The following is a 20,521-nucleotide window of genomic DNA, read 5'->3' on the forward strand; positions in this document are numbered from 1 at the left end:
TCCCCGCCCCGCCCATCACTTCAGCGCTTTGGCTCTCTGGTTGCTATGGAGACGCGTTGCTAGCCTAGGGTGCACCTCTATTAGTTGCGGCACAGGAGACAGAGAGACAGAGAGCCTGGAGAGCGGGATGCTGCTTCTGCTTCTGCTTCTGGTGTGAACTGAGAAGACTCAACTCACTGTACTTCTCTGCTTCCTGACTGGTTAGGTTTCCGAGATTTCTTCACACTCTTTACAAAGACTGGGAGTGGATAGATTTTTAAGTCTTAATATCCCCCGGCACCCCCCCCCACACACACACACTCCTCCTCCGCCCCAGCCCCACTAAGGCAATCGGTTTCTAGTAAAAATTCAGCAGTCAAAATGAAGGTTGTGAAGGGAGAGGGCATTACAAGCTTAATGTCCGCCAGAATAGTCCAGATCACTAACCTTTTCTTTACATGAAATTCTGCACACCGTCACAACGAAACACTTCGACGAAACATGTCTAAATACATATGTATATTCAAGGACAGCTTGTGTGCCGTTCCAAGGCCCACTATCAAAACGAGACTAGGAGTTAACTGTTAGCAGACAGATAGGGAGAGGGTCCCTGACTACGTAAGAAAGATGGCCAACTTCTAAGATGGCCAGCTTCATCCTCACCCTCCTGACTTTAGGCTAAGCTTGACAACTTAGGCTTTGTAGACTTTTGTCTTCCGCCGGCAGGGCCCTGCTGATGGACTTGCTCAACAAGTTCACGACCTCTCAAGACATGCCAGTCAACCATCCTCGCTTTCTTCAAAATGACCTAAATTAGAGAAGAAAACTCTTCAGGAGCTTTGAAACCCTACAACCTCTAAAAAGAGACTGGACTTTCCGCTTCCTGAATCCATTGCTTTACCGAGAGTCTTTGCCTTGGGTGTCTGCTTATGTTGTTTCCTCATCTCCAATAAATGCCGTCCTTCAACAGCTGATTCTGTCTGCGATGCTTGAGGTTCCTCTGTTGCTATCTTTTGCGCTGCAGATTTTCCTGCCTTTTAATTCTAAAGAATTAAAACTGGCAAAGAACACACTTGGCCAACATCTCTAGATTGTATCATTTCAAGAACCCTGAGCCTGTGTCACTACAGACATTATTAATCATATAATTAATCTTGTGAACAGCACAATTGTGTTGATTTATTCATAGTGATACCTCTGACAGATTATTTTGTGACTTTGTGTCTCCTCTCCCCTTCCTCCCATTACATCTTTTGTCCCCAACATTTTTTGTTTGTTTGTTTGTTTGATTGATTGATTGATTGATTGATTGATTGATTTTTGAGACAAGCTCACTCTGCAGCTCAAGCTGGCCTGGAACTATTTAGTCCAGGTTGGTCTCGAACTCTTGAACTTTTGGCAATCCTCTTGCCTCAGCCTCTCAAGTGATAGGTTATAGGGGTGAGTCACGGTGCCATATTCTCTGAGTCTTTTAAAAATATTTACTTTTAGCTGATTGATGGTGGCTCAGGCCTTTAATCCAAGCACTCAGGAGACAGAGATAGGCAGATCTCTGAGGTCAAGGCCGGCCTGGTCTACAGAACGAGTTCTAGGACAGCCAGGGCTACACAGGGAAACCTTGTCTTGAAAAAGCAAAACAAAAAAATTTACTTTTATTTTTTAATTATGTGTATGTGTGTGCCTGTGTAGGTTTGTGCTCTTTTTAGTATTGGAACCCATGGAATCCAGAAGAGGACATCAGATCCCCTTGAGCTGGAATTACAGGCAGTTAGCAGCTGCCAAAGGAACTGGAAACTGAACTGGGGTCAAACTGGGATCCTCTGCAAGTGCAGTACCCCTCTTAAGTGTGTATGTGTGTGTGTGTGTGTGTGTGTGTGTGTGAGAGAGAGAGAGAGAGAGAGAGCGCCTGGGAAGTACTCATCTTCATGGTCATTATGGGGAAGAAAAGCAGAATTGGTGCCGTCTCAGTCTTGTGTTTACCTTCAAGAGCAGGAATTAAATGTTAAGGAATAAATCATCTGTCAAAATGTATGGTTGAAGGCACCGTTTACAAAGAAAAATGGAGAGTACTTAAATTCACTGTCCTATAGAAAATTAAAACGTTTTTGTGGAAGTTACCTGGAATGGAACTAGGAGACTCATTCTAGAGTGTGTATGCATCAATCAGATAATCTGTTGCTTCAAACGTATTTTTTAGGATCTGATTACATTTTGGTCCATCAGTGAAGACCATGTACAGCCCTGGAAAGATGGTTCAGTGCTTAAGAGCATTTATTGTTTTTACAGAGGACCTGGGTTTGGTTCCCAGCACTTACATGGTGGCTCACAATGGTCCTTAATTTCCAGGGAATCAAATACCTCAGACATCTGCAGGCTCCTGCATGCATGTGGTGTGCATACCTACACCCAGGCACACAAACATACAAACAACCGCTTGCTGCAGAGAACCCAATAATGGCTCCCAGTGGATTATCCTCCAGTTCCAATGAATCTGGCACCCTCTTCTGGCCTCTGCAGGAACTAGCCACACATACAGGTATACTTTCAGATATGCAGGCAAAACATTCAACACATAAAGATTTTATTACATGTTATGTGTGTGCATGTATAACTGCCACATTACGCATGTGGAGGCCAGAGGACACCTTCGGTGCCTCAGCCCGGGAGTCCAGCTCCCAGAACTCACCAAGGTTGCAGAAAAGAATGCCTTCAGAGCAGTGAGGACTTCAGGAAAATTTCCAATCTTTCTAAAGGAAAAAGATATCCATGATCTGAAGGTCGTACTCGTTTTATTTCCAACTCTCATTCTGCAGCTTCGATCCTCTAAGTCTCTGCTCTTCTTCTCTTGTTCCCATTCTCTCCAGCGTCTTCGCTCAACTAGCTTATATGTACAGGTTCAACAACAAACTTCTTTCAACAAAAAAAGGTTACAAAAGCTACATCTTAGGGGAGTGAGTAACCATGGCAACTCCTGGCTTCAAAGTTCCTGGTATATAGGCTGTGACCCAAGGCCAGGGGCATAGCGTTTGGCATTTTTCCAGGAGTCCCAAACCTAAAAGCACATTTTCTTATCCTGCATGCAGCCCCAGGGCACAAGGAAGGAAACTTGTAACTTTTTAATTCAAGGTTGTGAGGCCAGACCATCTTTGTAGCCCTGGCTATCTGAGAGATTTTCCCATGTAAAGCTGTTTCTCTCTGGACTTGGGCAACTGGTTGTTGTTCTTGTCCTCCACATGTATTTTAGGACTTAAAACAGTTAGATAAGCCTTGAATTGTGTATCATAAACTGAGGTTAGAAGCTTGTGCAGAGGGTTAATTGCTGAGGAATTTAGTAAGGAGTGGCCACTGGTTTCTGTTATCAGTCAAGGCTGGCTAGAGAAACTCACATAGTAGTTTTAGACTGCTTTTGTGTCTAAAAGACTTGGGTTCAACAAAGCAGTCACCTACACCTCCATCCTTAAATATAATCTGTGGAAGTCTAACAATTGACACCCAGTGTTTCTGTCCTGCCTGGTCCCACAGCTGTTCAGTTCCAAAGAAACACACAGAGGCTTATAGTAATTATAAACTCTTTGGCCTATTAGCTAAGACTTATTATTAACTAGCTCTTACAATAGATTAACCCATAATTCTTGTCTATATTTAGCCACATTGCTTGGCACCTTTCCTCAATGCAGCATTTTCATCTTGCTTTCTCTGAGTCTGGATGAGGACTGACTCTCTACTTTTTCTCTTCCCAGAATTCCTTAGTCTGGTGATCCCGCCTACACTTCCTATTTGACTACTGGTCAATCAACATTTTATTAAACTAATACGAATGACAATTCTTTTTCTTTTTTCTTTTTTTTTGGATTTTTCGAGATAGGGTTTCTCCGTAGCTTTTGGTTCCTGTCCTGGAACTAGCTCTTGTAGACCAGGCTGGCCTCGAACTCCCAGAGATCCACCTGCCTCTGCCTCCCGAGTGCTGGGATTAAAGGCGTGCGCCACCACCGCCCTGATGACAACTCTTTACAGTGTACGAGAGCATTGTCCCACAACAGAAACCACAAAAAGCAAAAGTGCACACATGATTTATGGCACCTTTCTGACCTTACCTGTACATATATGAACATACACACAAAACGTTAAGAGAAACCGCAGGTGGGATGAAAGCTTGCTAATACGAACTTCACTTTTGAGTTAAAACCCTCCTCCAGGTGTGTGGGCATAGCACCACGGTAGATGGTGTGTTTAACATATGTGAGGCCCAGGGCTCCACTCTCGGCACCCAAAACAAGCAAAAATCCAAATTGCCATCAAACAAAATAATTTAAAAAATGTAAAGTTAAAAATCTAAAAAAATAAAAATGTAATCTTAATAAATGAGCATTCTCTTCGTATATACACTTTGCATTGAGAGAATAGGAAATGGCTTATTTTTTATTGTAAGTGGAAACCTTTGGGTTAAGCCTGCCTGCCATTCAGCCCTCTTTGATGACAGTTTAATGGTGAATTGAGGAGTGGGCCGGGTCCTAGTCAACTTCTACATATTTGCGGCCAGATGTGCAATCAGGTCTCTGGCATCTTGCATGGTGGAGGGGATCTCTGAGCCATTGTCAGTCACCTGAGTTCCAATCAAGAACAGCTTCCTGTCATTCCCCACTTCTGACAGTGCTAGAGCGTCGTGGATGTCTAGAATGTGGTAGGCGTCTTCAAGATCCTTTACCCACAATGGAGAGAGAGGAGGACACATTGTTAGTCTGCATTCTTGTCGGACAGAAATATTTCCTCCTTATTCTAAATGACTCTACCATTTAATGCAGAAAATACTGAAACTTTGTTATTATGACTCCAGAGTTGGTATGAACAGAAACATTTTTATCAGAATTATTCCAGCATTTCTGACTTATCAAAAAGTACTTTCTGGGGCTGGAGAGGTGGCTCAGCGGTTAAGAGCATTGCCTGCTCTTCCAAAGGTCCTGAGTTCAATTCCCAGGAACCACATGGTGGCTCACAACCATCTGTAATGAGGTCTGGTACCCTCTTCTGGCCTGCAGGCATACATGCCAGATAGAATATTGTATACATAATAAATAAATAAATATTAAAAAAAAGAAAAGAAAAAGTACTTTCTGCCCCCACTAAAGACCTTAATTTTTCTTTTCTTTTCTTTCTTTCTTCCCTTCTTTCTTTCTTTCTTTCTTTCTTTTTTTTTGTTTTGTTTTGTTTTCTGAGGCAGGGTTTCTGTGTAAACGGCACTATCCTGGAACTTACTCTGTAGACCAGGCTGGCCTCAAACTCATAAAGAGCCACCTGCCTCTGCCTTCTGAGTGCTGGGATTGAAGGTGTGCGCCACCACCACCTGGCAGGACTGAATTTTCTAAATGATACCATCAATCTATTTATTTTTCTAAGATAATTTTAATATGATGAACTATTAAGAATTTATATCAACAAGAGAAATTTGGTTCATCATTTTATCTGGTTGTTTGATTAGTTTTGTTTGTTTTGTTTTTCGAGACAGGGTTCCTCTGTGTAACAGTCCTAACTGTCCTGGAACTCGCTTTGTAGAACTGGCTGGCCTCGAGCTCCCAGAGATCCATCTGCCTCTGCCTCCCAAGGGCTGGGATTAAAGCCATCCACCACCATGCATTTGATTGCTTTTAATGTACTATTTTTTTTTAAATATTTATCTATTTATTTATTTATTTATTATGTATACAATATTCTGTCTGTGTGTATGTCTGCAGTCCAGAAGAGGGCACCAGACCTCATTACAGATGGTTATGAGCCACCATGTGGTTGCTGGGAATTGAACTCAGGACCTTTGGAAGAGCAGGCAATGCTCTTAACCTCTGAGCCATCTCTCCAGCCCTTAATGTACTATTTTTATTCTTTGAGAATTTCATACAGGCACACCATCTACTTTGATTATATCCCCTCCTTACTTTTCCCCCAATTCCTCTATATCCATCCTCAGCCTTATGCCCTCTCTCAATTATATGTTTCCTTTTCTTCTTATAACTCACTAAATCCAATTTGTGTTGCCTGTATTATCGTGGGTATGAATGAGGCCATCCACTGGAGGGTGGTCAACCTATAGAGGCCACATCTTTAGAGAACACTGACTGTCCCTAGCCCAGAAGCCATCAATTGTCCATTGCGTCTCAGCTGGGGGGGGGGGCTGGGGGGCTCACGAACCCTTACTCACTCCGTGTTGATCTTGTGCACATCTTGTGCAGGCAACCACAGCTTCTGTGAGTGAGTGTGTGCAAGTGGTCCTGGCTGGTCTCTGGCTCCTGCAGTCATTCCTCCCCCCTGGTGTGTTTTGTTAGTGGGAGGAGTTGGTTGGTTTTCTTAAAGAGACATACCGTGAGACTTAAGCTGGGCTTGAACTTTTGAGTCATACACCTGTTGGGGTTAGAGGTGTATGCCATCATCCCCTACTCATCAATTACTTTTTTAATTTTAATTTTTTTTCGGGACAGGGTTTCTCTGTAGCTTTGGAGCCTGTCTGGAACTCGCTCTGTAGACCAGGCTGGCCTCAAACTCATAAAGAGCCACCTGCCTCTGCCTTCTGAGTGCTGGGATTAATGGTGTGTGCCACCACCGCCTAGCTATCAATTACTTTTTGCCCATATTTTACTGATTCTCATACTTATCATTTGTGAGTTCTTTGTTGCTATTATTATTTATTCAGATCAAAAATTTATAGCAAACTGGTGGGGTATATAGAGGTCCATGTATGTTGTCTTAGCTCCACAGCCCTAGAAGTCTACGAGGTTCCCCCTGGTGGGCTATGTATGGTGACTGGGTGTTGGTAATCACAATATGTTATTCATAGAGCCCTCAGAGATTTCTGTGACAGAGTAACGGATGCAATAGTATATAGATGATGTCTCAGGTTAATACATCTACTGAAGAAATTATAAAGGAAGATGTAGGGAGGAGACAGTATGGGTAGGAATTGAGGTTATAACCAAAGAATAAATAAAATAACATTTTTTATATGCAAGGCCTCCCTATCTAGCCCAAGCTGGCCTTGAACTTGCAATCCTTCTGTCTCTGCTCTCCACTGCTGAGATTACAGGCATGAACTTCCATGCCCAGCTTTCAAAAGATAACCTTTTGAAACCCATGATGTAATATATTGACCTAGTGATTCATCTAAAAGCATAGACTAAATATTTTCACTAAAGAATACAAGCAAATATGCATTAATTTAGAATAGCTAAGACTTATATACTCAAGATGCTCAATCATTCCACAAGGACACTTGCTCAACTATGTTCACCATTATTCATCATGGCTAGAACCTGGAAACAACCTAGATGCCCCTCAACTGAAAAATGGATAAAGAAAATGTGGTCCATTTACACAAAGGAGTATTACTCAGCTGTTATAAAGGCATTAGCAGATCTGAAGGCAAATTAATGGAACTAGAAAAAAAAATCCTCTTGAGTGAGGTAACTGAGACACAGAAAGACAAAGATGGTATGTTCTCACTCATAAGTGGGTATTAGCTATAAAGTAAAGGATAACTATGATACAGTCCACAGTCCCAGAGAGCCTGGGTAACAAGGAGCCCCAAGAGGGGGACACATAGATCTCCCTGGGAAGGAGAAATCGAAAGAAATCTGGGTGGACTGTGGGCCAGTGGGGATGGGAACTTAAGAGACTGAGTTGGGGGGTGGTTGGAGGGGGAAATTGATGAAAGAGAGATCTTGATGTGGGGATGTAGGGCATTTGGGGGTCAGGTAGAGGCCTGGTGCAAGGGAAACTCCCAGGGATGACCCCAGCTAAGACTCCTAGCTATGGTGAATGGGTAACATGAACTGGTCATCTCCTGTAATCAGATTGGTAACAATCTCAATTATCATCAGAGAACCTTCTTCATCCAGTGACTGATGGACATGGATGCAGAGATCCAGGGCCAAGCACTGAGCCAAGCTCTGAGAATCTTGTTGAAGGGAGGGAGGAAGGGAATAGGGGAGGTGCGAAGGGGAGTAAGAGAAGGAAGGGATGGGCCGTGGGGTAAAGGATAGGGAGTGGTGTGTCAAGATCATGGGAGAACCCACAGAGACAATTAACCTGGCGTCATAGGAACTCACAGACTCTGAACCAATGACTAGGGTGCCTGCATGGACCAACCTAGAGTGACAGTTGTGTAGCTTGATCCGCTCGTGGATGCCTGGTGGTGGAAGCAGGTACTGTCCCTAACATTTACCAGGAGCCTATTTCTAGTACTGGGTTGTCTTGCCCCGCCTTAGGACAAGGAGAGGAGCTTGGTCCTACCTCAACTTGATATGCCACTCTTTGTTGACACCCATGGGAGAAGGAGTGAATTGGGGTGGAGTTGGTGTGTGTGTGTGTGGGGGGGAGAACAGGGAGGGGAAACTTTGGTTGGGATGTAAAATAAATGAATAAATTTAATTATAATTAAAAAAGAATAGCTAAGTCTTTTATCATTAAGGTAAAGCAAAAGTCTTCAGTTTAGCTGGGTATAGTGGTATACTGAATACTCAAGAGGCAGAAGCAGGTAAATCTCTATGAGTTCAAGACCAGCCCAGTCTATATAAAGAGTTCCAGACTAGCCAAGATTACATAGTGATATACCTTGTCTCAAATAAACAACAAAAAACTTTCAATTTGACAATGGCTCTGTTTATTCAATTTGATGAAGACAAGACACACAAACCACAAAAGGAAAAACTGGATAAATTTGATAAATAAAAAGGAAAATCTCGCCAGCCTTAAATCTCAGTACTCAGGAAACAGAGACAAGCTGACCTTTGTGAGTTCAAGGCCAGCCTGGTCTACAGAGCAAGTTCCAAGGCAGTCAAAACTATATAGAGACCTATCCAGAACTATGTCTTAAAAAGAGAAATGGGGGTCTCTAATGTAAAAATAGGAACCATAAGCAAAGCAAAATGAAAATCACTGAGATACTGGAGAAGATGTTAGTGATGCATATAACCAACAAGGGAATTTTGCAAAAAATATTCAGTACCCTTATATATCAAACAGGAAAGGTAGAGGCTTCCAGCCCATCTTTGTGGTAAACGGTATGCTTAGTACAAAAGACCTCGGCTCTCATTCCCAGCACCTCTCCCACAGGAAGAATCGTAGGTGAGAAAACAAGAGCAAACAGGATGTAGGTCTCAGCCAGCAATAAACACTTCAAATAAATAAGGATCATAAGAACAACACATTGGCAAAATGGATGGTTGTGACAACGGCTAGTCCCAATGAGGAGTGGAGCTTCAAATAACTATCATCTCCAGATGGAAGAGTAAACTAGTGTGACTTTGGAAAGCAATTTAGGAATATCCAATAAAATTATTTGCAAATCCAAAAACCTAGCACTTCTGCACACTTGAGAAACACGCATCCGTGAGTACAAGGGCGCACACATTTGAACTCTCACTGCAACCTTGTAACAGTAAACAACTGGGAATAATAAAAATGACCGGCAACAAGAGAAAGGCCAGATTACAGTCCACCAGCATGCCACACAGGTGAAATGTGTGTACAGGAACTTCTAAATCTTTGCAGTTCCCTCGCCTACTGCCTGCTGGGATTGAACCCAGGACCTCACATATGCTAAGCAGATTCACTATCATTGGGCTACATCTCTCAGGCCCTGAGCCTTTGTAGTTTTAAGATACTTCACTTAAAAACGAAAAACAAATCATCAACCTTTCTTTTTTAAATGCCAACACAATATCAAAATGTGCTGGACCAGCCTCTATTCTTAATGCCAATCAAGATTTCTGATAAAGTAAGATCTATTGTAATTATTTAGTTTGCTTCCATGAACATCCCACTCATAGAAGACATAAGGGAAGGAAGGCATTGAGTTTTTGGTTGGCAGACCTAGTAATTGAGAGAATTACTGTTCCAGTGTTTGGAAACCTGAAGGTTGTGTGTGTGTGTGTGTAGTCATTGTCATTGTTGTAATAGTAGTGCACATAACAAAATTTATCATTTTAGTGTGCAATTCAGTAAAATTAAATGCATCCACAGTGGTTTAAACCATCACCTCTTCATCTTGCTACACTGACGCTCTAGTTGTCCTAAGCTAACTCCACTTTCCTCCCTCCTATAACCCTTGACATCCACAGTTCCACTCGGTCCACTGCAGAGTTGATGGCTCTGGGAAGACGCTCTATACGCAGAACCACACGGCGTCTGTCCGTCTGTGGCTAGCTCATTCATTTAGGATAGTATCCACAGGTCCATCTGCATGGTTGCATGCGGTAGAACTTCCTTCCCTCTGCAGGCTAAACTAACACGCTGAATGGACACACCACGTTTCGTTATGCAGTCATCAGCGGACAGACCCTTCTTCTTTTTTTAATATTTATTTATTTATTATGTATACAATATTCTGTCTGTGTGTATGCCTGCAATCCAGAAGACGGCACCAGACCCCATTACAAAGGGTTGTGAGCCACCATGTGGTTGCTGGGAATTGAACTCAGGACCTTTGGAAGAGCAGGCAATGCTCTTAACCTCTGAGCTATCTCTCCAGCCCCGGACAGACCCTTCTAACTTCTAACCTGTGGCTGTTGTAATCATAGTGCTACCATGAACATAAGTGTATAAAAGCAGACTGGCTCCCTGATTTAATTTATCTGGGGTATATAAAAAACGTAGAATTGATGCATGATACAGGAATTCTGTTTTGTTTCTTTTTTTCGTAGTTGCCTGCACTTCCAAGGACTGTGTAAAAGCTTCAAGCTTTCTCCATGAACGTTAATTGCTTTTGATGCAAGCACCAAAAAAAAAAAAAAAACAAAAAACAAAAAAAAATTCAGTCAAGTGTAACTGATCTAAAATAAAACTCTTTTTCTATACATAGAAGCCACTCAAAATTGTGTCAAATTAAATCAACAATCAGTATTGGTTTATTGAAATAAGTTCAATACACATGGTTAAATTCCATTTCTTCATGAGGCAACAGACTAGGCAATTCAAGTACTTAAAGGACACAAGACAATTATATTTACATTGAAAGAGTATATAATCCAGGAGACCTAATAAATTAAATACGCAGTATATTTTTGATTATCTACCTATTAAAATAAGACATGTCTGTGCTAATAATGAGAAACTATTGAGTGGAGGTTCCATTAACCTAGTTTTGGTGTGGACTTGCCTGGAAGTGAGGCAAGGTGCTCTACCACCAAATTAGCACAGCTTTTTACCTGTTTGTTGGCAAACACAACCAGAGGGAGCCCTGGGTTTGGCGCAATCAGCTGATGAAGGTATCTCCTGGCTTCAGGCAATCGACTGTGATCAGCTGAGTCTACTACAAAGATCAGCAGCCATACCTTAGGCACGTACATATCCCAGTAGGTGCGGAATGGCTCACTGCCGCCAACTGCGGAGAATGGGAGAGGAAGGAGTCACACGTGAATGAATGAATTAAAGTCACAGGGATGGCCCCCAAGGGGGACTATAGGACACACTGGCCGGGTGCTCTGGTCAATGTCACTGAGTTACACTGTAGGCAACTCTGAGTGGCCAGAGAAATGTTACTGAGGGAATCGTTGGTCAATGGGAATCACTGTCCCTCAGAGGTGGATCACTCATCCAGGAATGACAAAGAATCAGCATGAAAAGCCAGGCCGGGCAGTTCATGCCTGTAATTCCAGCACTCAGGCTAGTGAGGCAGGAGGTCTGTTGTGAGTTTGAGGCCTGCCAACCAATATAGCAAGACAGTGTCTCACACAAACAAACATAAAATTAAAACCAAACAAGCAGAACACAAAAGTATCAGTATGGGAATCCTAAATACTCCAGTGATGTCTCCCTGTGCTATATAGACACAGAAGAATGGCCAGCTACTGCTTGTTCATCCAGCATAACTGAGAAAACGGGCATAAGGTACTAAGATAATGGAAGACGGTAGGCTGAATTGTGTGCCACTCTAATAATATATGTGTGTGTGTAGATAGATAGATAGATAGATAGATAGATAGATAGATAGATAGATAGATAGATACATGGATGGTAGGTGGATGGATGGATAGATAGATAAAGTAGGTAGGTAGATAGGTAGATAATAGACAGATAAGTATGTAGATAGGTAGGTAGGTAGATAGATGGACAGAGATAGATAGATAGATAGATAGATAGATAGATAGATAGATAGATAGATAGATGATAGGTAGGTGGATGGATGGATAGATAAAGTAGGTAGGTAGATAGATGATAGATAGATAGATAGATAGATAGATAGATAGATAGATAGATAGTCAGTCTCACTATGTAGATCTGGCTGTCCTTGAACTCACTATGTAGACCAACTGGCCTCAAAGTCACAAACTCCACCTGCTTCTGCCTCTGCTTCCCAAGTGCTGGGTAAATGCATGGCCCACCATGCTTGGCTTCTAAAATAATTTTTAATGTTTATTTTTATGAATGTGTGTGTGTATCCTTGTGAATGTATGCCGTGTGTTTATGTGCCTGTGCATAGACCAGAAGAGGGCACTGGGTCCCCTGAAGCTGGAGGTATAAGCAGTTGTGAGCTGCCTGACATGGGTGCTGGGAACTGAACTCAGGTTCTTGGCAAGAGAAGCACATGCTATCTGAGCCATCTCTCTACCCAGCAAAACCATTGAAGCACTCGTGGGAATGCTACATTCCTGTCAGTGTAACCGGTGACAAGCTGGTTTTTCAGTCATATTGTTTATTTGTGCTTTACAGATTTTCTTGATAAATTTTACCAGAAGTTTGTCTATTTTGTTTATGTTTTCGATGTACTAATTTTGGACTTTTCTGACCTTTGCTATTGTGTCTTTCTTCCCCATTTCACCGGTTTCTTAGCGATTTTCTCACCCTCCCCCTTTGTTTTTATTGTTACTGTTGTTGTTTTTTTTTCCGACACTTTCTTGGCCTGCTCCTTTCGATCAGTAGATTTTTTTTTTTTGGTCATTGTTTCTGGAGTTTTTGAAACAAGGTCTTACTACTTAGTCCAGGCTAGCCTCTAGCTCACGATTCTCCTGCCTCAGTCTTTCAAGTGCTCAGATTACAGGTCTGTAACACCATGTCTGGCTTCACGGTGGTTTTTAACAATGCCTCAGTTCTCCATCTTTTTCACTTTTCCATAACACCTTATCTTTGAGCTAAGAATTATCTAGAAGTGGATAAACCAATTATCAAGGCTTTTTAAACTAGCAAATGCTTAGTTTAAATAGTGTGTTAAAATAGTGCTCTTTGAGTCTGGACAAAAGCAAAGATTTCACAATTGACTGTGGTGCCTAGGAAGAGAAGAGAGGGGCAGGTTCTTCTCATGTGGGAGCCAAAAAGGACAAAACTTATACATTTGATGCATGCTTTGGAGACAGAAAACCTTGGTGCTTGACTTGCAGAATGATGCCATAGAGAAAGACTGTCAAGGGTGATGCCCGGGGCTCCCCCTTGAGCACCTAGTGGAAGAGCAGCCCCCATGCACTGGCCATGGACTACAGGGAAAGGAACAGACGGGATAAATCATGCTTGCTTTGCTTGTTTTGTGACCACAGTAAGTCTCAAAGGCCACATAGGAGTTCAAGTGGAGGTAGCAGAAGACATCTGGACATGCTTGAACTGCTTAGATAATTCTGGGTGCCTCTAAGATGATATTTAGGGCCATGAGGACAAATGTCTTGTGTGGGGGGTTGTAGAGGGAAGACTGGAGGCCTGATCTGACTTTGGGAACTGCATTATTCGTGAGGTGGGGACAGTGCTGCCATACGGTAGAGACTGGGACTGTCAGCTTACTAGAAGAGGTTTGGGACTGCACCCGGTTTTGTTGTTGAGAAGGACGCCCATTATAGTTGCTTAGATGGCCGTGTTTCTGCAGCAGTGAGGGAAAGTGGAGGATGATTACAGGAGATCACAGGAGGGTATGCTAAATTTAGCCTTCCTCTAAGCCCCCTCTGTTGCCAGCACTACAGAAACGGGAGAAAATCGAAACAGCGGAAAGTGGATTCCCCAGCCCCCACCCCGAGCACCTAAGTATTAAACCCTGAGGTCTTCCTAAAGTGTAAAAGAATCGCATCCCGCGCCACTTCTCTCAAGATAACAATGTCAGTAGATAACGCTGCTTCCGGCTTAAGATGGATGCTAATGAGAAGCAGAACGTACTCTCCAAGAACTCCATCTGCCTGTCCTCAGTGCTGATGCAAACTTCGTTGAAACCTTGGGTAGGTGCCGGGCTGTGCTGGATTCTGTTGGAAGCCAGCGAGTGGAGGATGCTGGTCTTTCCTGCTCCATCCAGGCCTACTACTAGGATCTGGTTACTTTTCTCCTGAAATAAAAAAAAAAATTGATCAATAAAGTCTTGCCATCGGGGCTGTGTGTGGCTGGCTTCTGACAGCGTGCCTGACTTGTTAGGACCTAACTGTAACCACGGAATTGCTGACCAGTCTAAACCAAAACTACCCCTACTTCTGTGACATCACTCCCAGGTCCTTTTTTTATTGTCCAATTCCTTGTCAGTTTATCAGACAACAAATATATGAAAACACACACACATGCATGCATGTACGCATACATACACGCACACACAACTCACACAGCGCATGCACATGAACAATGGAGGCCAAGGGACAATTCTCAGGAGTTGGTTTTCTCCTTCTACCATGTGAGTTCTGGGGATCAAATGCAGAGTGTTGGCCCAAAAGCAAACATCTCTACCTGCTGAGCCCTCTCCGGCCCCCGTTTTGCACCTGGGATTATCATTTATTGGCAGCTGCACTGGAGTGAGTTCTCGACGGCACAGGTAAGGCTGGTACCCAATATGGAAGCATTTAAGGTCTCTTATTTGTCTTGTCTTAGCAGTTGGATAATTTAACTACAAAATATTAGGACAAAGGTCCTCTCTTAGGTTTTGTTTGTTTTTGAGACAGGGTTTCTCTCTGCAACAACTATGGCTGTCCTGGACCTCACTCTGTAGACCAGGCTAGCCTCAAACTCATAGAGCTCCACCTACCTCTACCTCCTGAGTGCTGGCATTAAAGGCATGAACCACCACCACCCAGCTCTCACTTATGTTTCTGATACAAGTATCCTGATTAAGCAGAAAGACTAAGGCTATAGAAATTGTCAAACCTCTGAGGGTTAAAGACGCGGACTACCACTTAGCTCAAAAGGTGATCTTAAACAGTATTATACCATGGTGGTTCATGCCTTTAACCCTACTCGGGAGGCAGAGGCAAGTGGATCTCTGTGAGCTCCAGGCCAGCCTTGTCTACAGAGTGAGTTCCAGGACAGCTAGGCTATGTAGAGAGACCCTGTCTTGAAAAACAAAGAATCTCTAGTGCAGCTCTTTGAGTCTGGTTTTTTTTTTTTTTTTGAGTCTTATTTGCTAGCCCAGAGTGGCCCTGATATCCCTAGTGCTGGAGGTGAAACACTCTCATCTGCTTAAAAAAATAAAAAAAAATAAAAGAATCTGTGTGAAAGAAAGATGTTTTAGGGCATGGCCTAACAGGGACTTAATGTAAAAAGCATGATTTATAAAGGCCTCTGAGTTTTTTGTTCTTGGAGCAAAAAAAAAAAAAAAAAAAAAAAAATAAATAAATAAATAAATAAAATTGTCTTTTGGTTGGTGTATTCTGGTACACTCACCTGAACCTGTTTGTGCATGCGCGGCTAGGCCAGAGGTTGGTACTTAGGTGTTCCATGAATGCTGGAGATCCAAATTCAAGTTCTCCAGCCGCACTGCACCCACGGAGCCAACTTCCTAGCCCTAAGGAATTGGGATTCTCACGACTATTTCATATCTCATTAGATATGAAATTCGAAGTCCTTACTTCCGTTCCCGTTCTAAGTGTTACAGTGTCGTTCTGAGAATATGCCACGGTAAGGAATAGGACAGCGGAAGTTGTTCAGACTGCACTCTTTAAAGGGACAGAGGCACCAAGAAATGGCTGTGGGGTGTGGATTATATCCCCCTACAATTGCCACTGTGATTCCTACCCAAGATACCCTAATCTACTCTACCAATTCTAAGAAGACTACCCCCACTGCTGAAATGAAGGGCGTATTTTATACCGGTTGGTCGTATTTTGACAGTTTTGTATCCGAAGTCTTAGGAAAATATTGTGCTAAAATCTGTCCCCTGCTCCTCACCATGCCCCCGGCCTATCTTCCCTAGAAATTCCACATTCACTTTGGCTTCCATTCTGCTTATACTTTAGTCTACACTATATGTTTTGGGCTGAGGTGTAGCTCAATGGTAGTTTACTGCTGAAGCCCTGGGTTCTACGTTTATCTAGCCCTAGTTCACAACTACCAGAAATTATGCAGTACCTCGAATTAGGGGAAATCGCAGGGGCCTACATATCCAGAGTGCAGTGGAGAAGCCGCGCCCTTGGAAAACCACTCCGCTAGGTACATACTCAAATCGAATTCTGAACATCACTGTTCTTGTAACAGTTATTTCTTCCATCATCTATGATTCGAGTCTGTGCTTTTGCCAGGGATCAAGTCTCCGTTAACAATTCCCACTGTTCAGAAGTAGAAAGCGGCTCTGAGCCAAGGAACCAGTCAAGGAACTGGGAACACTAAGCGACAGAGTAGTTTCTGACCAAAACAGTGCCTGGGCTTCTGAGACCCCCCCATGGCGAGTTCTGAAAGCCCTGCAAACGGTAACTACAAAAAAAAAGAACCGGGAGCTCCTAAACACACAAAAACACTACAAAAAGAACCGGGAGCTCCTAAACACACCAGGTACTTATCGTGTCCAGGAACCTTATCTCTTCCAACCAAGACTATATTAACTGCACGTGCTGGGAAGAGGATTCGGTGCTGTTTTCAGCATTGTCTATGTGGTCAGCACCTGGTATGAAGCGCTGGAACAGAGCCAGGAGCCGGTCCCTGCGTTCAACTAGGACCAATTAAGAGATCCCTGGTCTCTCCACAGTAGACAATAACAGGTGCCGGAAGGGGTGAAGTTGGGGGCGGGGATACGTTCGAACCTTGGCACATTCCCCCACACCCCAGCCATCCATAGACAGACGCCCTCGGACAAGATCCGGTTCTCTGCGTACTTCGGGGGCGACGTAACAGAGCCCGGCGGGTCTGAATGCCCACAACCGCCTCGGAGGCGAAGCGGGTCCCAGGTCTCTTACCGGCGGCAGGGGCGGGCACTGGATTTTAAACGAGGTGCTGCTGCTGTCTTTGACCTTTTCTGTGACCTGTTCCTCCTCATTCTCCATCCCTTGCTCCTCCTTGACTTCCTTTCCTTTTCCATTCTCCTTGATTTTCAACTCCACACTCTTCCTTTTCTCTTCCTTCCCTTTCTCTTTCCCATTCTCCTTGATTTTCGCGTCCACACTCTTCCTTTTCTCCTCTTCCTTCCCCTTGTCTTTCCCGTTTTCTTTGATTTTCGCGTCCATACTCTTTCTTTTCTCCTCTTCCTTCCCTTTCTCCTTGATTTTCGCGTCCACACTCTTCCTTTTCTCTTCTTCCTTCCCTTTCTCCTTGATTTTCAACTCCACACTCTTCCTTTTCTCCTCTTCCTTCCCTTTCTCTTTCCCGTTCTCCTTGATTTTTGCGTCCACACTCTTCCTTTTCTCCTCTTCCTTCCCTTTCTCCTTCCCGTTCTCCTTGATTTTCAACTCCACACTCTTCCTTTTCTCCTCTTCCTTCCCGTTCTCCTTGATTTTCAACTCCACACTCTTCCTTTTCTCTTCTTCCTTCCCGTTCTCCTTGATTTTCAACTCCACACTCTTCCTTTTCTCCTCTTCCTTCCCTTTCTCCTTCCCGTTCTCCTTGATTTTTGCGTCCACACTCTTCCTTTTCTCCTCTTCCTTTCCTTTCTCTTTCCCGTCTTCTTTAATTTTCGCGTCCACACTCTTCCTTTTGTCCTCTTCCTTCGATTTTCCGCTGTCGTTTTTCTGACCTACATCCTTCCTTTTCTCTTCTTCCTTCCCTGTCTCTTTCCCCTTCTTGACTTTCAGCTCTACAGACTTCCCTTTGCTTTTTACTTCCACATCTTTCCTTTTTTCCTTCTCTGCTTTTACTGGTTCCCTACTGCTCGAAGAAACAAACTTGTCCCTCTCCTTCGCCTTCCCTCTCTCCATACCCACCGCCGCTGTTCCCCTTCTCTCCCGCGCGCCAGCGCGCAGGAGCCGCGGCCCTGGATCCTGGCAGGTGTTGCCCTGGTGTGGGGGCTCAAGGGAGACGTAGGTCCAGAAAGCAAGCGTAAGCCACACCTGCGGTCACAGGGTCGCAGGCCGCGCCAGTGAGCGCAGCTGTCAGTCTGGCATCTTGCTTTAGCTGGTCTAGAGCTGGCAGCTGATTGGTCGAACTTGAGCCTGAAGGAACGACCGGGAAAGGCGTGGATGCTAGGATGCCCAGTCTAAGGGAACCTGGTGATTTTCAACAGAGAACGGGAGAAACAGGCAAGGTGGACTGCTTTTGCTGGAGGTCCTTAGGTACCCCTTGCTCCAGAGCGCACAAAAACACGATTTGACAGTGCTGGAGAAATGCTTCCTACGAGTTTCAGCAATCCAGCTTCAACCTCCAATTTGCCCTGCCAGTCCGTGCCTAAGGCACCAGAGTCCCTAGAAGACTCCACCTTCCCCCACCTTACAACCACCACCCCAGAACACAGGCTACACATCTCCCTGCTCCCATCCCATGTGAATTCCACGGGTAGAAACAAAAACTGCAGCTATTCAGCACAAAGATCGCAGGTCATGACAGCAAGGGACAGATACCAAAACCTAATGATCCCGTTCCCAATCACTGCGGAGTGACTTGCGCACCCTGACTGAGGTGGCATGTTTCTTTAGTCGAGGAACTCATGGTTCTCATATTTTCTGGCAGGACTCGGAATATTTCACAATTTAGCAAGGCGGGATTTTAGGGATGGGGTATAAGTGGTGAGAGAGTGCTTGCTAAGTAAGGGCCCCAGGTTCCTGCTCAGTTAAAAAAAAAATGACGAGTAACATCAGGACATGGGTGCCTGTATCCCAGCACTGGGGAGGCTGAGGGAGGACGGCTTGAGTTTAGACTAGCATGCTGAGACCCTGTCCCTCCCCCACCATATGGAAAACTTTAGTTACTACATGAAATTGATTTTCTTTCACCAGATTTCAAATAAGCTGGCGAGGAAAGGTGGCAAGTTCCGGAAGGCCTGAGTCATGGGACAGGTTTTAAGGTCAGCTATCTTCAGCTACCTTGAAAATGCTAGGTTAGGGGCTCAGTGGGTAAGAGCACTGGCTGCTTTTCCAGAGGACTGGGGTTCAATCCCCAGCACCCACACGGCAGATCACAGCTGTCTGTAACTCCAGTTCCAAGGGATCTGACACCCTCACACAGACAAATATGCAGGCAAAACATCAATGCACATAAAATCAGAGTAAACAAACCATTTTTTAAAACGTTTACCAAAAGATTTGTTACTGTTCACTGATGCCCATACCAATAGGATGGATTTATTCTTTGTAAGATTTCTTGTTTTGGGGGGGGAGGGGGAGAGGGGACTAGGGGGAGGGGGCGGTGTGTGGGAGGGGGAGGGAAATGGGAAACCGGGAGGAGGCGGAAATTTTTTTCAACAACTAAAAAAAAAATAAAACAAAGATTACATAAAATACAAAAAAAAATTCTTGTTTTGTTTATGTGTATTTTGCTTGCACATGTGTATGTGTATGGCATGTACGTAGTGCCAGATCCTCCGGAACAGCAGTCACAGGCAGCTCTTAGCTACCATGTAGGTAGGTACTGGGAACTGAACTCAGTGCCTCTGGGAGAACAGCTAGCGCTTTAACTGATGGGCCATCTCTCCAGCCTCTGACTGTCACTGTTTAAACAGAGTTCTCCCAATCCCACCAGATTTGTAGTTTTGCTGGGAGGGACAGGAGGTAATTTTAGATATTCAGTTTAAAAGAAATTCTTAGATATATCAGTAAGGAAGTGCGCCATAAATGCCAACATCTGGAACATCTTCACTCCAGTGAAGGGATGCTTTCCATACTGCACGCACACACACGCGCACGCACACACACACACACACACACACACATTTCTGTTTCCCATTTCCCTCCCCCTCCTCCCACACACCGCCTCCTCCTCCTACTCCCCTCTCCCCCTCCCCCCCAAAACAAGAAATCTTACAAAGAATAAATCCATCCTATTGGTATGGGCATCAGTGAACAGTGAACCCCAGAACTACTGGTTAAAGGCATACCCAAAATATTTACCAGAATGTTAATACAGATGAAATTTAGACTTAAATAACATATTTGAAATGAGGTTTTCTGTGGCTTAGCAATGACAATACAAATCGCTGCTACTAGAGTATGTATGTATCTCACCATGGTGTCTTGGACCAAAATTCTCAAATTGCAGTAATCTCATGAAGATTCTGTGGGTAAACTTAAGAAAACTACCTTTGGCCATAGAGATGTAATGGAACCCTAAATGACACTCATTCCTGTAAGAGGTACTCAGTCTCACCAAGACTGTTCTCTGGAGAGCTGTGTAAATCGTTCTCAACTGCCCCCATCTGTAATCCCATAGGGCAGGAAAGCCTTGTAAGGACTCACTGAAGAAGTGTCAGAGA

General features: G+C 43.9%; 1 protein-coding gene across 1 annotated transcript; it reads right to left on the bottom strand.

Annotated features, from left to right (window-relative positions):
• Positions 1-4,501: 4,501 nt before the first annotated feature.
• On the bottom strand, positions 4,502-18,234 carry Arl9 (ARF like GTPase 9). Its single transcript, XM_075943005.1, is given in 5 exon segments — positions 4,502-4,678; positions 11,169-11,344; positions 14,095-14,254; positions 16,937-17,023; positions 17,025-18,234. Coding segments are annotated over 5 exon segments (1,611 nt in total). The 5' UTR covers positions 18,036-18,234.
• Positions 18,235-20,521: the final 2,287 nt, after the last annotated feature.

The sequence above is a fragment of the Microtus pennsylvanicus genome, chromosome 12 (assembly GCF_037038515.1).
Source record: "Microtus pennsylvanicus isolate mMicPen1 chromosome 12, mMicPen1.hap1, whole genome shotgun sequence".
In the NCBI taxonomy this organism is placed as follows: domain Eukaryota; kingdom Metazoa; phylum Chordata; class Mammalia; order Rodentia; family Cricetidae; genus Microtus; species Microtus pennsylvanicus.